Raw genomic sequence first — 17,770 nt, 5'->3', positions numbered from 1 at the left:
AGACAAAACATAAAAACAAACAAACAAAATCTCACTGAAAGGCCCTAGACATAAATGGTGGATCCACTGGGAGCCAGTGCTCTGCAGCTGGCCAGTGGGTATTCCTGGTACCTAGCCAAAACTGTAGCTCTAAATCATGACGTCAAGGAGAGTCATGGCGTCCTCTGTAAAGGCTCATTTGTGGACTGACTTCACACCCGCGGTTCTCAGCCTTCCTAACGCTGCGACCCTTTAACGCAGTTCCTCATGGTGTGGTGACCCCCAACCGTAACATGATTTCATTGCTACTTCCTGACTGTGATTTTGTTACCGTTATGGATCATAATGTAAATATCGGTGTTCTCAGAGGGTCTTAGGCGACCCCTGTGAAAGGGTCAGTCGAACCCAGAGGGGTTCGCGACCCACAGGTTGAGAACCACTGCTTTACATAGAAAAGGAGTCAAACTGCATCTGGAGTGAGGACTGGTTTGGTTTCTCTGGGTAGAATGGAGGCAAGAAAAGAAAACACTCAACAGTATGGTTTGATCCAATTCAATGGTGTAGAGACCCATTGTCCTTTTTTTGTTTTTATGTGTGTGTGGGTCTGTGTTCTGCATGTTTTGTGTGTGTGTGTGTGTGTATGCCTGGGGAACCCACAACAACCACTGGATCCCCTGGAGTTCCAGGCAGTGATAAGTGATAAAAATAAATAATTTTAACTCTCTATCATCTATCTTCTATTTATCATCTATCTTCTATCTTCTATCATCTATTATCTATCTATCTACCTACCTATCATTTATCTATCTATATATCATCTATCTATCTATCCATTTATCTCTGTATCTATGTATCTATCATCCATCCATCTACCTACCTATCTATTTATCTATCTATCATCTATCTATCTACCTACCTATCATTTATCTATCTATATATCATCTATCTATCTATCTATCTATCTATGCATCTATCTCTATATCTATGTATCTATCATCCATCTATCTATCTATCTATCTATCTATCTATCTATCTATCTATCTATCTATCTATCTATCTACGTGAGTGTATGTGCAGGTGCCCATGGAGGTAGCAGAAGGTGGCGCTGGACTCCGGAGCTGGCATTATTGGCCCTTGTGAGTCCCCCACCCCTACCCCCCGCCACGTGGGTGCTGGGATGTGAACTCTGGTTCTCACGACAACACAAGCATCCTATAACCACTTAATGAATTGTCCAGCCCCTTCTCTGCATTTTACTTTTTTTTTTTTTTTTACACAGGGCCTAATGTATCCTAGGCTGGCCTCAAACTCACTATGTAGCCCCAGGATGACCTTGACCTTCTGATCCCCTTACCTCTATGCCGCCTCCATCTCCTGAGTGCGGGAGTAATAGTGTCCAGTCAGCACACATCATCCATCTGGCACTGGAGATGGATGTGCAAGCAAAACACTCCGCCAGTGAACTACATCCCTTGCCCCAGGGATCTGCTTTGCTGGTCTGAGTCTGTTCTTTTTATTCCACATTCTACACTCTGGAAGTTATCTGTTTCTACATAACCTCTATCGGAGCTGTCAATCACAGGACCGCATCAAGTCTGGCCAACTAGAGATTTCCATTTCCTGGATGTAATGGTTGGTCCAGACTTTAGCCCAGCCATTGAAGAGATAATCTTCTGTGTTGGATAAGGATGCTGGCATGGAATGAGATGGTAAGCAGTAGAACCACGGAGTTCTGGAACCATACCTAAACCCTACCAATACCCATATGTCACAAACCCAGTAACATCAGAGGCCGTTGCAAATACAGAACCAATTCTGGGTTCCTATAAATCACCTTTGCGAGTCTTGAATAATGGAAAACCATCTGTGCTTCCTATTTTTATATCAGAAGAGCATGAGTCTGATACAGTTGGTGGCCAAAACAAGCATCTGAACTGTGCAACTGTTTTCCAGATTCACTACATATTGATAATTCACACTTTATAGTCTATATTTTTAAGTATGTCCGCAAATAATCATTTTTCTATCCCACTTCAAGTACTATTTCAAATGCAAATTTTTTTTGCATTCATTTTATAACCAATGTCCACTTTCAGTTACCAAAACTTTAGAAACTATGGAAAGGCATAAGCAGGGGGCGAGGGGGAATTTCTCATTTTAGAAGATAAGATCAAATTAACTTGTATTCTACATATGACTGTATTTTTGGACATATGTGATGAATTAGGTAATTCAAGGAGCTGTTTTCAATATGAGCTATCGTTTAAGAAGACAAATTACATTTATACGTACACGAAGTCAACCCTGGTAAAGTATTCATTTACAGAAGCATGCAGGACCTTTGCATTTATCCTCTGTGGAGAGTCTTGGAGGAACCCTGATAGTGAAGAGCACTTGAAGGAGATGGCCTTCAGAAGGACAATGATGCTGAGGCCATGTGAGAATGTCTTCCAGCTTAGGTGTGAGTTCAGAACCCAGTGGGTCAGGGAGCACTCTCACCTCCTCTCAGGGAGCACCCTCACCTCCTCTCAGGGAGCACCCTCACCTCCTCTCAGGGAGCACCCTCACCTCCTCCTGGGGAGCACTCTCGCCTCCTCCTGGGGAGCACTCTCACCTCCTCCTGGGGAGCACCCTCACCTCCTCCTGGGGAGCACCCTCACCTCCTCCCAGGGAACACTCTCACCTCACCTCCTCTCAGGGAGCACCCTCACCTCTTCCCAGGAAGCACCCTCACCTCCTCCCAGGGAGCACGCTCACCTCATCCCAGGGAGCACACTCACCTCCTCGTTCTCGATCTTGAGTGTGGCCAGTCGGGACTGCAGCTGTTGGTTCCTGAGCATGAGCTCTGCCTGGACCGGCTGCTGGGCACTGACCTGACACACCTGATGCAGAGGCAGAAAGTGCAGTTATGACGGGCACCACCACCAGCCTCAGAAGCATGAGGATTATTTATCGGTTTTGGATGTGAATGTGTGTCTATGTGTGCATGTGCTCGCCTGTTTGTGTGCACCTGGAGAGGCCACCCGTCAACTTGGGGGTGTTTAATCTATTGCTTTCCAGAGTGTGTTGAGATGGTCTCTCACGGAACTGAGAGTTTACCATGTCAGCTAGACTGAGGGGCTGGCTGGGAAGCCCCTGGGACCTATGTGTCTTTGTCTACCTACCCTGTTCTCACCCTTGGCCATGGGGTGACAGGTCCATGAGGCCTGACTCTTTATCTGGGGCCTGCAGATCTTTGCCCATTGAGCCCATGAATCTCATACTTAAATGCCTCATACAGGAGTCATGTCAACTCTCTTGATTCCAACTGTTCCATTTAGAAAGGTTCTTTTTAGAATCCTATTTCTCCTTCTCAGGTGCTGAGACAGGCATATGCCACCATGCCTGGCTACGTCTTCACTTTTAACAGCCACCTTAAAGTGTCCACTTTTAAAGAGATTTGGACATAAGCAGTGAGCACAAAACACAGCTATGGCTTAGAGCTCTCAGGGAAGGGAACGGCGGCGGCGGCGGCGGCGGCAGGAAGCTTTGCTCCGTGATCAGCAGGGCCGGAGACTGAGATCTGCTGCTGCTGCTGCCTTACTTTTGGAATCCTAATGAGCCCTGAGCAGTGGGTAAAGGATGGCCCAGGTAGACTGCACGGGCATTAGGAAAGGGGTGGTGGGTGTTACAGGGCCTGCCAGCTAGGGTGTGGCCTCTGCAGCCAGGCAGATGTTTCTGCTAGTGAACTCTGCCTTCTACCCATGGCAGGCTGTGCAATTTCAGTTTCCTGCTCTGTAAGGAGGGGACAGAGGACATTAGGACTCCCTAATCCTGGGACTGCTGTGAGAATGAAATGATACAATGTATACAGATACAGACCATTCAAAAAAGTGCCTTATTATTTTTTTCCAAAGCCATCTTTCAATCATGGCTGCTAGCCAGTATCAGTTAAACCACATGACTCACGACAGACTTCATAAGGCAAATTAGATTACTGGAAGGAGATATTTTGGGCAAGATTTCAATGATAGATTTGGGCAAAATGAAAGCATCATTAAAATGGCACACGAAACAAGCACTTTCTTTTTATCCTTCTTGCCACAGAAATGGTCCTGGCTGACGAAGGTTCCTTCTCATGGGGCAGCCAAACATTAGAGGCTACTGCTCCCTAGCAGAGATAGGGTGTAAGGAAGGGAAGAGACCCACCCCATTAATAGATCAGTAAGGAAACTCTTACCATCCGACTGATGGCATGCATGTCTGTGACTTTTACCATGGTGTGTTTAGCAGACCACAATGGAAAAGGGAAACAGCAACTATTTGATTTTGGAAAGATGATGGGTAGGATAAACGTTCAGCTTATTGGCATGTATGTGTGATACTGGGTGTGTTGGCATGGACATGTAATCTCAGCACTCGGGAGGCTGAGGCAGGAGGGTGGAGAGTTCAAGGCGAGTCACTGTCTTAAAAACAAGTGAAAATTTCATGTTTGTATAAGAACTGCACCTATTGGAAATACTTCAGATTTCAGAGGTCTGTGGACTCGGGGCTATTAACATAGCCTTTACCGGTTGAGTGTCCCTAATCTGAAAATCCTAAATGCCCAATGTTCTGAAACCTGAAATGTTGGAGCAGATTTGTACCATCTCTTTCATATTTGGGGATGAAGGATGCTTGATCTGAGCTCATCACTTCTCATTAAGTAATTTACTAAATAAAAATAAAACTGATTAGAAACATAGTAGGTATAGACATATTTTTATACCTATCTATATATATCTACCTATCCATATATCTATGATGTATTAATTAATAATATATACTCAAACAATCTGTCTACTTATCTATCTACCCATCTATCACTGATAACATGCTCTATATTTTCCCTCTGTTTTCCTCTGTTTCTAGATAACATATGTTGCTATAATTCGTGATCAGTTAAAATGATTTTCTTCCCCCCCTCCTTCCTTCTCTCCTTCCCTTTCTTTTTTATTTCTTTCTGGTAAAACAGGATAGAAACTTAAGTTCATATAAAGAAAACATGGCAGGGGCTGAAGAGATGGCTCAGTGACTAAGATCATTCACCACTCTAGCAGAGGATCCATGTTCAGTTCCAGCACCCACATCTACCTATAACTTCAGCTTTAGGGGATCTGATACCCTCTTCTCACCTCTGTGGGCATCGCCCTCAGGTGCACATCACACACACACACACACACACACACACACACACACACACACACACACACCACTAAATCTTAAAAAGCAGTCAAGGCAGCTGAGTGTGGTCACTTTTACATTACAGCCTCAACAGTCGGGAGATGGAGGATCAGGAGATCAGGATAGCCAAGGCTACAGAGTGAGTCTGAGGCCATCCTGGCCTGTTTGAGACGCTGACTCAAAAGAAGAATATATGATATAATAAATAACATATGAAGAAACAGCTGACTCTAAAAAAAAAAAGAAATCAGTCACTGACCTCGTCACCCATGTGAGACTGGAACTCGAACTTCATGGGTGGACAGAACGCAGCAGGGTACATCTCCATGAATCTCTGCTTGTCACTCCTTGGCTCTAAGTTGTCAACAGCATTTTCAATAATGTCTAAGCCTTCATGTCTGGAGGTTTCAAGGTTGTACTCGGCGGAGAGATACGTTCTGAGGGCTCTGTTCAGACTTGCGTGGTAGCCAAGGTCACAGCACTTGAGAAAAGACAAGAGCGCAGATAGAAACGTTAATTCAAAACCGATTAAAGACCCACATGTGTGACCTGCGAGCATAAGACTCAGAGGATCATGACGCTGGATTAGACACGGGTTTCTTGGAGATGACATCAAAAGCCCATGAGCAACCACAGAAAAATTAATTTGTATTCCATCAAAATTTACGCCTTTCTGATTTAAAAGACACATTTAAAAAAATTGAAAGGACAAACCAGAATGAGAAAAATGTTTATAAATGTGAGTCTAGAATATATAAAGAACCCCCTGCAATTCAATAACTCACATTGTCAAAGTAGGAGAGAAAGGCAGCGTCTCTGAACAGAGAGACCAGCGATGATGAAATGGTCGAGAAATGGTCGGCGAGTTTATCAAAAGACGGAGATCATTGGTTATTGGGGAAACAGAGAAAAAGAGAACTAGAGGAGGCCGGTCATTGATGACTCAGTAGTTGTGAGCACCTGTTGCTCTTGCAAAGGATCAGGGTTTGATTCAGAGCACACACAACTGTTAACTCCAGTCCCAGGGGATCAGACGCCCTCTTCTGTCCTCTCTGGGTACTGCATGCACATGGTCCACAGACACACGTGAGGGCAAAACCACACATACACATAAGATAAAGACAAGGAGAAAGTAGCTCACACACATCAGGGTGGATATTCAGAACGAGGGATGACCACAAGTGCCAGGAAGGATGTGGACCAAGTGGAAACCTAACACACTGTTGGTGGGAGTGAGCGGAAAGTGCTACCGTCACTTTGTGAACAGTTCCTCCAAAGGCTAAACACACTGTGATTCTAAGACTCTGGGCTGGGGAGGTGGCTCAGTGGGTAGCCACGCTTGGTCACACAAACAGAAGGACCAGACTTCACACCCCAGCACACCTGAAAACCAGAGTGTGGCTGGAGCCCTTGCACTGAGTGTGTGGAGACAGAACACATGGTAGGGCCAGCCAGCTCTGGGTTCAGTAGAGACCCTGGCTCTAAGGAATTGGGTGAAGAGTGACAGGTAATGGCTCCTGTGGCTTCTACATGCATCTACCACACACACACACACACACACACACACACACACACACACACACATGTACACATATGCTTACATGTGCTCATGCTCACAGCTCAGCAAGTTTTTCCCTAGGTTTAGATGTAAGAAAAATGAAAATAACTCGCACCTGAATATTTACAGCAGCTTTAATCATGACAACAACCCAAAACAATGTAAATATCTACCAATCAATGGATAGATAAATAAATTGTCATATAATCATACATTGGAATAGTATTCAGTCATAGAAAGGAACAATATAAAAAAATTAAGAAAAAAAGAAAGGAACAAAATATGAATCCATGTTACAACATGGATGAACTTTAAAAATATTATGCTAAGCCGGGCAGAGGTAGTGCACGCCTTTAATCCCAGCACTCGGGAGGCAGAGGCAGGTGGATCTCTGTGAGTTCGAGGCCAACCTGGTCTACCAAGTGAGTTCCAGGAAAGGCGCAAAGCAATACAGAGAAACCCTGTCTCGAAAAACGAAAAAAAAAATTATGCTATATAAAAGAAGCCCGTCACAGAGAACTATGCATTGTGTGAATTCTTTTATACAAAGTGAAGAAAAGACAAATCCAGGGACAGAAGACACATTAGTGGCTGTCTACTGCTGGGGGATGGAAGAATTGGAGGGGGTGATTGCTGAGGGGAGCAGGCTTTTCTTTAGGGGTGATGAAATGTTCTGAAATTGATTGCAGGGACGGGTACACAGCTCTCTGAATATACTAAATGCCAACTGGAGACTTGGTGCGTGAGCGGAGCGGTATGTGAATGATACATAAGAAAGCCTTCGAAAATGTAATGGGAGATAGAACCCAGCCTAGTGAAAGGGAACAATGAAGACAGTATCCGAGTTTCATTCACTCAATGCTGTGACTGATACAGCAATTTATTCAAATCCTTCTAGGAGACAAATATGCTAAGCGAGATTCCAGATTTGCATATTTTATTGATGACTTGAGACTAATCAGAATTGTTGAAGGGAGCAGGCTTGAATCTGTCAAAACACCCAGAAAAGCCCTTCCCTCCAACTCCCAAGCATAAAATTCTTAAATAAGGAATGGTTGTGAAGTCCTCTTATTATAGACAGAATTTGTTTCATATTCATAGGAATGAAAGAGCTTTGAGAGGACTGGATAGACGGTTCAGTGGTCAGGAGCACCTACTTATCTGTCAGAGGACTGGGGTTCAAGGGCCGGCATCTACCTGGGTGGTTCACAACTCCCTGGAACTCCAGCTCCAGGGGAATTCCATGCCTCTGGCCTCCGTGGGCACCTGCACTCACCTGCACATGCCTCCACACAGACACAGACACATAGTTCAAAATAAAAGCAATTTTTTTTCCCCCAGACAGGGTTTCTCTGTGCAGCTTTGTGCCTTTCCTGGAACTCACTTGGTAGCCCAGGCTGGCCTCGAACTCTGCCTGGCTCTGCCTCCCGAGTGCTGGGATTAAAGGCGTGCGCCACCACCGCCCAGCTAAAAGCAATTTTTAAGGAAAGGGCTTTGAGGTTCCCCCCCCACACACCCCAAGTCTTTACTACTTTTATTCTGTACTTTTGTTCAATTCTTCATGCATCTTAAGCAAATGACTTAAAAGAAGGATGTAAGCCTGGAAACGGGCCAGCAATTACTGACAACAGAATTTGTTACATAAAAAAAGAAACAAGAAACCGGATAAATTCCTTAAAGAGGAAACACATAGTTTTAAATAGACAAAACCAGGTCATCTCCATATTGCTCTAATGAAGTCAATCAACTCAGCTTGATTCAATTCAAATCATTAATTGGCCAGGTGCCAGGGACTACGCTGGGCTCCAGGCACATTAAGGCTGGGACACGGTGAAACACTTCCATCCTCCAGGAGATGGAATTGAAGCTGTCTGTAGGAGAGCGGGGCACATGGGAAGGAGCCCCAGCAGAGAGAGCAGGTCCTCCAGGCTATGAGGCATCAACCAGCCTTTGCAAAGGGACATATCGAATTACAGGCACCTAGAAACAATGCCAGACACCAGACTGGGGACATAGCTCAGTGGCAGGGTGCTTGCTTAGCATGCCCAAGGCCCTAGGTGTGCTTCTCCGAGAGTGTAACCCAAATTTTGTCTTTCCACATTCAATGATCAAAATATTATCATCCCCCCCCCCCAATTATTAAAACGGCGACTTTAAAACAAAGTTATTGTGAAATCCTGTTACTCAAAATGTGAGCGGCAGCAACAGCTTCATGAGGGGCTTGTTGGAAACGCAGAATATTGGGCTTGGGATATGGCTCGGCAGGTATGGGTGCTTGCTGCTAAGCCTGATGAGCTGAGTTTTAGTCCCAGGACACCCACGCAGTGGAAGGATAGAACCGACCGCCACAGGCTAGTCTCTGACCTCCACATGCTTGCTTCGGCCTGTGCTCCCACACACATACATACAAAATCACATATAAAAATACTTAGAACGCCTTTAACAATGCAGAATATTTGGTCCCGCCCCTGACCTATTAATTTGGAATCTGCTGTTTCAGAAGGATGCATAGCTGAATGATTCAAACACTGAATGATTGAAACAATGATTGCGACACTTCCCCCAGAAGACTCCAGGGACAGGGTCTTGGGACCCTGCCCTTTGGGGGGCGCTGTTTCCCCAACCTGACAAGAGGATTTGATGGAATATGATTTGATTTGCAAAATCAGAAAAACAGCTGTGATGTCACAAGGGCAAACAATACAATTGTGAAATGCAGCCATTGGCTCACCAACCACCACCCATCTCCAGTGAAATCAGCTGCACCCAAATACAGAGAATGATTCATTTTGGTTAATTTGGAAACTCGAGTCTCACATGAACAAAGACCTTCTTTTATTCCGCTCGCTTCTCCCAATCCAAAATGGCTCCCTACAGTTTTGTATACATCAGAGGGATTGAAAAAGTCATTCTGTCTTTCAATAACATCTTAGTGTATAAAGACACGGGTTTGTAAAGAAGATGGGCCTCATTTCTCTAATAGGTACGAGTGCTACAAAGCAGCCCACTATTCAAAAAGGAGACAGATTCTTCTACCTGACTCTGAGGAAGCAAGGAGACCCTGCTGGCTTAGTTTATAAGTATTGATCTGGCGGGGGGAGTTAATAAAAAAGCTGCAATAGAAAGAAGCAATAGAGAATCACCTTTTATTCCGTACACAACCCGCGTTCTTTAAAAGGGGAAGGATGGATGGCAGAGAGGAAAAAGGAAGGGAGGGAGGGAGGAGAGCAGGGAGGGAAGGAAGGATGCGGAGATAAAAGGTAGAAGGGAGGAGGAAGGAAGGGAGGAGGAAGAGGAAGAAGGGAAAAAAGAGAGAGGAGGCAGAAAGAATTCTAACCGCAGCTGACCTGGCGTTTTGAAGAACACCTACTAAGTTTCCATTATTCCCCGACTTGAACACTTCACTCCACAAAATGACAGAAGCCCCGGTCTGTTTCCTATTCCCCGTACAGCCACGTGGATTCGGTCAGTGGGAGATCTGGTTTCACCATGGCTTCCTAAGAGGCCAGTGGGGCAGACGTGGCTTTAGTCACTCATCTAGACGCCGTGACGGCTCTTCAGGACTTGCCCTCCTGTGTTCAGGAGGCTTCTGACGGGCCATGGTCTTCTCTGACCCCCCCTCCGGGGTGCTCATCAGTCTGTAAAGTCACCCAGTCGGCATGATTTTCTTCCGCCTGTTCTGTAGTATTTCCAAATTCTAGGGTTCTCAAGCATCTTGAACTCAGAAGAAAGAAGGAACAGGAAAGAAAAGCTCTTTAAGGTCCCCCGAGAGAGCAAGGCCAGCCACAGAAGCCACTCCCCCCCCCCCAAACTAGAAGTTGAAATGACATTGGATACGTTAGAACTCAAGATATTTGGTTAAAGACGGTCTCAAGTAATTCTGCGGGGCTGATGAATTATTAATGAGCTCTGAAAGGCTTCTTCTGCATAGAGAGCTGGAGAGCACATTTAATGATGAAAACACACAGGAAACCAACAAACTGTTTCATTCCGACAAAGCACCGCTATTCTGAAGAGAGAACTCTAGATGAATACAAAAAACTATGAACCAAAAAATTGGGGGAGGAAAGACTGTTGGAATCAAAAGTGTGCATTAAAAAAGAAAGAAAGAAAGAAAGAAAGAAAGAAAGAAAGAAAGAAAGAAAGAAAGAAAGAAAGAAAGAAAAAGATCCTAAGAACTGCTAAGATCCAGCCTCCTAGGCATTAGTCTAATCCTAGCAGGCTAACTTCCTCAGCCCAAAGGGTTGCAACCAATACCAGACCAAAGAGGGGACCCACGCACTCAGGGCAGGGACGAACACAGTCACTTTGTTTTGTCCCAGACACTGAGAACCAGCTGAAGCTTACAGGGTGGTATCACACCAGGTGTGAAGTGGACCCCAGCTCCCCAGAAAGCCTTTTCCTGCCCCTTCCTCTCTGCACCCCCTTTTCCCACCAGACTCCAGGACACCAGGAGCCCAGAGTGGAGAGAAGTCTGACGTTCCTGCTTCCCCACGTCATAGCCAATGACATCTGTGGGGCAGTCCTAGAAGCACAGAGGACAGCACCAGGTGCCAGCCCCCGTGACTCCTGCAGCCATGGGGCCTGAGCAGGGAGGGAGGGGATGGGGGTTCCCTGTTCTCCGAGAAGTACTCTACTTTCAGTCCTGGACTCTGGCCTCAGCCCGAGAGATGGGAGTGGTCTTTTGTCCTGATTCCTACCTCTGGATTTCATTTGTAACCAAGCGCAGCTAACGTTATTAAGATTCCGTGTAGAGCTAAATGTGAGCCTTGAGATGGGGAAAGAGATGAAGGGCGGTAGCCCACACCCCAGAGCGGGCAAGCGGGCAGGTGCAGGCTCCCCGCATCCCCGGGGAGAGCGTGGCTGACCGCAGGCAGGTGTAACTCGCACCTCTGACTGTTGTTACCTCTGCAGTGGGTATTGGATAAAGAATTTTCCTACCCCTCAGTCTGAGTCTTTTTGAAAAGTAGGACAAGCCAAGGACAGGATTCTAAAAAAAGCAGCTTTCATTTGCCCACGAGTGGCTTTCAAAGGGCTTGAAGGAGGTGAGTCCAGTGCTCTCGTGTTTACTCGTCAAGTGAGGAGAGTGTGGACCGCTTTGGGAATGCTGTCTCCATGCCCTCCACGATTTTCTTCTCTGTTTATTACTTTAACCCAGAAACCATAAACACATTTTTTTTTTTTTTTTTTTTTTTTTTTTTTTTTTTTGGTAAGAAATAAGCGTCCCATGGGATCAAGCCAGACACCTTAATTCCCACAGGCACATTTCATACACCCATTTTCATGTCAGGGTTTCTGGGCACCCACAGAAAGCTGGCAATTCCGTTCTTGTTTACTACTGTACCAACTGTAGCCAAACACTTAATAAAAACCCAGTTTGGCGCTTTCCCTTGAGCAACGAGAAGGTCACAGTAGCCCGTCTCTGTAACAGGAATGGATACAAAGTAGCAAATAGGACCAGTGCTGCCGCTGATGGGTCTGGCTAAGGAACAGCTTCATAATCACCCGTTACCTGATGCATTCCCATCCACCCGACTCATTTTTCTCAAGGGGGAAAAAAATCTTGGTAACTAACGCAAATACAATCAGGAGATGGGAGAGAGATCAAAGACAGCAGCCTCAGATAAGCACAGGCCAGGGGGTAAATGTTAAAGGGTCAGAGGAGCAGCATGGGTCTGGGGGGAGGGCTGCCCGTCTTTCATTTAGGGTGTGAAGGTCTGATGTGTGCAGGAGGATGGACTCAACCTTGGGAAGTTCTGTAACAAAGCACGAAGCCCCCCTGCTGCCCCCTCCCCCCCCCAGCAAGGAAGCGCACGTGGTTCTGCAAAATGGATGGGTAAGCCCAGCGGAAGCACTACATAGATGGAACTGGGGGGCAGGATGGAGGGCAGGTGGGTGCCAGTTCCTAATGGGTGACTGTGACTATCTGGCTCTTATTCTAAGGACACAGGAGGGCCTCTGGAGAACTTCAGACATGACTGCCGGGTCTGATTTCTGAGTTTTCATCCTCGGATCGTCTGGGAAGAGGATAGAGCTTTGGAGGACGTGAGGGCAGGTTGTGTGTGTGTGGGGGTACATTTCTGGAAGGCACTGGAAACAATGCAGGCGGGTGATGAGAGTCTCCGCCTAGGAGTCCAAGGTTGTCATAAGAAGTGGTACGGAGGCAGGGTGGGGGGTGGGAGTTGGGGGTGGGAGGGGGGTTTGGGACCTTTAGGAGTGACCCGGTATATGGGCGGAATCAGGAAACTGGGTATTAGCCTGTGTGCTTGGGTGGGAAGCGATAGCCTTTCTTGGGGCATGAAAAACTAGTCAGAAGAGAGTTGCCTGTGTAGAGGGTAGAGGAGGCGGGAACAAACAGACCTGAATGCTGCTTAGGGAGGGAGGTGGAGTCAGAATGCCTTTACAATTGCAGGACCGCTAGCCGGAGAGCTGATACACTCCTGAAACCCAGGAGGAGGACCAGGGCTGATGAGATGGAACCAAGGGCCATCAGATGGTACTTAGGCGAGGGAAAATAAAGCAAGAGGCAGAAAGCTGGGACCACTCTTCAGAGGCTTTTGCCATTCAGAGCTCCAGAGGAGTATAGTCAAGAAATCACTGGAGACCAGAAACGACAACAATAACAACAACCACCACCAGTTCTCATTCCAGGAACATATGCCCACGGCATCACCACTGGAAAAAACTTTGAATACCCATTTCTTCAGTCCTCTAACTCATTTCAGTTTTTAAATACCCCCTAACAATCACAACGGACTAAAACCATGCCACAATTAGTCTATATGATCGCTACGATATGCTAACCTGCTGAACACGATCTCTGTGACCTTTCTAATAAGGGTTCAGGGCTGATGGGGAAATACAGTATCTCTTTCTGGCGGGTTTCCACAGATAACTCTCAATACCACTGTGTGTGTGTGTGTGTGTGTGTGTGTGTGTGTTGGGGGGAAATCTGACTAATTGAGGAGGCTGAACTCTGAATAAGTTGCTTTTTAATGAAGCGTAGGTCCCAAGAGACAAAAAGATACGGCTAAAAGCTTTAGCACAACTGATTATTCAGAAATGATAAACTAAAGGGAGTTGGGGGGGGAGCGTCTCTGGGCTGCAATTTAATTTCAGTCTCATTCTGTATAAATGGCCAGGAAAGCGTGTGGGACAGATATCTGGATGGAGAAAATTGGCTGGAGTAAGGGATAATCTCCTGGAAACACTCCACGAGAAAGGCTTAGCCTCCAAGCTTCCCAGTGAGCCGCAACCTTTCTAGGGAGAAGCTAGGAGACGAAACTGCATGGAAAGGGTGACAAATAATTATCACGGGGAACGTGCTTGGTGACAGGGGCCCAATCGCATTTTATCGTCGAGGACTTAGTATCTCTGAGTCCATCTCAGCCGTGTGGCCTGTCTGGAAAGAGGCCATGGTGGCAGAAATGAAGTCTTAGAGCCAGATATTTTGAAGAATTCTAAGTTTACAGGATGGTGGATTTAATTATAGATTAGGGAATCCTACCGTTGAGTATTCAGCTGGGCTTCGCAGACAGAGCACACCTTCAGTCCCAGCACCCTGCAGGCAGAGGCAGGTGGATCTCTACGAGTTCAAGGCCCAGTGAGGAGAGTGCATGCTGCTCAGGTCTGAGGACCTGCGCCTGAATCCCTAGGACCCACATAATGCTGGGTGTAGTGACGGGTGCATTTGTGATCCCCATGCTTTTATGGCGAGATGAAATGCGGAGACACGAAGAGTCCCCAGAAGCTCGTGGACCAGTGAGCCTGGCAAAGGCAGGCGGGGACAAAAGACTCTTGTTTCCAACATGGAAATCGAGGATCAGCACCCAAGGTCACTCTCTGACTCCCACACAGGCACCACTGCACACCCACACCCAGACACTCTCATGCACACACACACGTACACACAAACACACAAAACAGACATCTTTCAGCAAGGAAATGGCTGGTAACTTGGTATTCAAGGACAAATACGGCCTGCAGGATTGGTCTTCTGGTTATAAAAGATCTTGATTTTTTTTTTTCCCCCAGAATAAACTGTAGGGTCTTTTGCCCTTAATATTGGAGATAGCAATGATCAAGGACATGAAACCTGTCCATTGTGAAAACAAAATATCCATGTATATGCCTTCATTTTCTAAGACAATTTCTTTTGCCTTAACATACATGTATGGGGTGGGGCTGGGGGGGTGCTGGAGAGACGGCTCAGTGGTTGAGAGCACTGGCCACTATTCTTGAGGACCTGGGATCAATTCCTAGCACCCACACGGCAACTCACTGTCTATAACTCCACTTCCAGGGCTTCTGACACCTCATGCAGACATACATGTAGGCAAAACACCAATGAGCATGCGCGCACGCGCGCGTACACACACACACACACACACACACACACACACACACACACACACACCACTTGTTCTTGCCAAGGACCTGGGTTCAATTCCCAGCTCCCACATGGTGGTTTACAACCATCCCATGCTCTAGCTCCAGGGATATAGCACCTTCTGACCTTAGTGGACACCAGGCATGCATGTGGTGCACATGCATCCATGCAGGCAAAACACAGTCATATACATAGAATAAATAAATCTAAAACAAGCGATGGCTGCTGTCTCAGGAGTTCCCCACGCTCTTCCTCCTACTCACCACCCCTCCTCTGCCTTTCCCCGGACAAGGATAGAAATAACACATGCACACCGTAGAAAATGAAACATGTTCCAAGCAAGAACGAAGAGACTGTGTCCTTCCTTTTGCATGGCTGCTGCTCTGTGAAGAGCTGACATTATCACCCATAAAGCTCACACTTGCTGTGTCCACCCACCCCTTCAGAGTCTGCCTGGGGCCAGAGATCTCTACTCATTGCTTATACTTAGCATTCATTTTTTTTTTTTTTTTTTTTTTTTTTTTGGTTTTTCGAGACAGGTTCTCTGTGTACTGCGCCTTTCCTGGAACTCACTTTGTAGCCCAGGCTGGCCTCGAACTCACAGAGATCCGCCTGGCTCTGCCTCCCAAGTGCTGGGATTAAAGGCATGCGCCACCACTGCCCAGCACATTCATGTATTTTCAATCCCCCATCAAACAAACAAACAACAACAACAACAAAAACCAGATGCTTGGATAATAACCAAGCTATCATTTTCTCCTCACATTATCTTTCATACCAAAAAGCTGAGTTATACTATTTAATACTTTAAATTTATACTAAGACACCCATTTACCTCCAATACTTACTAAAGTCATGTACTCAGTGACAAAAGTCATCTTAAAATGAATCCGTTGATCTCAAAAAGCACAATCAAGGACCTCACACTGACTGAAATCCTAGTAAGGCTCTAAGAGCCATTTTGCTTTTTAAGTATTAGATTTTTCTATTCTGTTAGGCGTTTCTGAAAGAGAAAGATCAAACTTGCCAATTCCAATATTGATAAATAAAGGCACTACTCATTCAAAACAGAAAAATTAGCATTATTAAATAATTTTTAAGTATCCCCAAATCTCCCAATAAATAAAAAAAAAGATTTGAACAGGTCTATGAAAGTGTTGAATTAACTATTAAAATTTTCAGCCTTAGTAGTTAAAAGGAGGATATTGAATTAGTTAAGGCATCATTGGTATATATGCAAATCGATTAATCTTGTGCTTCAATTATATTGAAAAACAAACCAACAACCTTGATTTTCCTTTAATTTACAACCTAAGGATGTGTTTTGCTAACCAGAAGTGAATTATAGCTCAGGTGTTGCCGAGTTCCATAATACTACATTTTAGCAAACTCCAGACTTAAGAGACTTTGGCATACTTTGATCCATTATAAGGGAAAATACTTAACTCTGTGATGGGGGAATCAGAGCCACATCACGCTAAGCTGATGTTAGCATTGCTCTCGGGAAGTTAAACCGCAGCCGTTACACAAGGTGCAGTCGCGTCATTTATGACGTAGCCTACTGTGGAGCGGCCAGCTTGAGTTCATGGAGCCTTCCTCTGCAGATCGTTTTGTAGAAAATATCAAGTGGGTAGAGAAACACAGCAAAGCCCTCATCAGAGATGTGATCAGACAAATCCAGAAGCCGAGGCATTCTGAGGAGTTGCTGTCTCTTCAATAAGGGTTTTGTCCAGAAAAGACTTAATGGACATGTGTGGATGTGGCCCAGGGAAGTGTCCTGCACCGTCCTCAATTTGGTGTGATCTAGATACAATGGCTGTGAAACACAATTTGGGGTGAGATATGGGAATGCACCCCGCAAGGGCACTGATGGGAAAATAAAAAAACAAGTTAAACAGTGTATGTAAAATATGACTCCACATCTTCCTTGTCTAGCTAGCTGTGTGCGTGCGTGCGTGCGTGCGTGCGTGCGTAGGGGGAGGAGGGTACAGTAAGTCTGATGTTATTTATTTTTTTTGGAGACAGGGTTTCTCTGTGTAGTTTTGGTGCCTGTCCTGGATCTCGCTCTGTAGACCAGGCTGGCCTCGAACTCACAGAGATCCACCTGCTCTGCCTCCCGAATGCTGGGATTAAAGGCGTGCATTGCCACCACTGCTCGGCCTTATAAATCTGAGTTTTATCATTGATAATCTCAGGTGTATGAGCATGGCGCTTTCATCACAGCTGGAAGCATTTTAAATTTTCCATAGTCTGTGTGTGCTGTACTAATAAAATAATTTAAAGTACATATTCTATGGAAAGTCCTTGACTTTTTGTCCTGTGAATAGACCTATTTATGATCATCCGTCACAGCAAATTCGTTGGATAAGGGTGTGAGAAGAGATGGACGAACTGAAGATTTTTATCAAGAGGTCTCCCCTTCAATTCTCTGACTTTATAGAGATGCATTTACTGACTTCCATGTCTGCTCAACTGCATTAAAGACGCCGTCTTGACTTCTCGTCGGAGACAGAGCAAGTCTCCCCATGAATATCAGAGAGCTCAGAATGATATGCACATTATTAAATAAACTCACACGGCAGAAAGGGTTTGAGGGACCTTTGAATAATAAATAGTCAAGCAGTTTCATTTCCACCAGGAAG

At 45.6% G+C, this 17,770-nt stretch overlaps 1 protein-coding gene across 2 annotated transcripts in view; it reads right to left on the bottom strand.

Moving 5' to 3' along the window:
• Srgap1 (SLIT-ROBO Rho GTPase activating protein 1) overlaps positions 1-17,770 on the bottom strand; it is a 269,344-nt gene that overhangs the window by 56,391 nt on the left and 195,183 nt on the right. For both annotated transcript variants that reach the window (XM_028869595.2, XM_028869594.2), the window contains exons 7-8: positions 5,441-5,662; positions 2,760-2,861 (exon numbers count right to left, since the gene is read on the bottom strand). In XM_028869595.2, the coding sequence (XP_028725428.1) occupies positions 2,760-2,861; positions 5,441-5,662 (324 nt within the window). The remainder of the gene's footprint in view (positions 1-2,759; positions 2,862-5,440; positions 5,663-17,770) is intronic.

Source organism: Peromyscus leucopus, chromosome 18, assembly GCF_004664715.2.
Source record: "Peromyscus leucopus breed LL Stock chromosome 18, UCI_PerLeu_2.1, whole genome shotgun sequence".
In the NCBI taxonomy this organism is placed as follows: Eukaryota; Metazoa; Chordata; class Mammalia; order Rodentia; family Cricetidae; genus Peromyscus; species Peromyscus leucopus.
The sequence above is the reverse complement of the archived record's forward strand: the minus strand, read 5'-3'. Positions and strand labels throughout refer to the sequence as shown.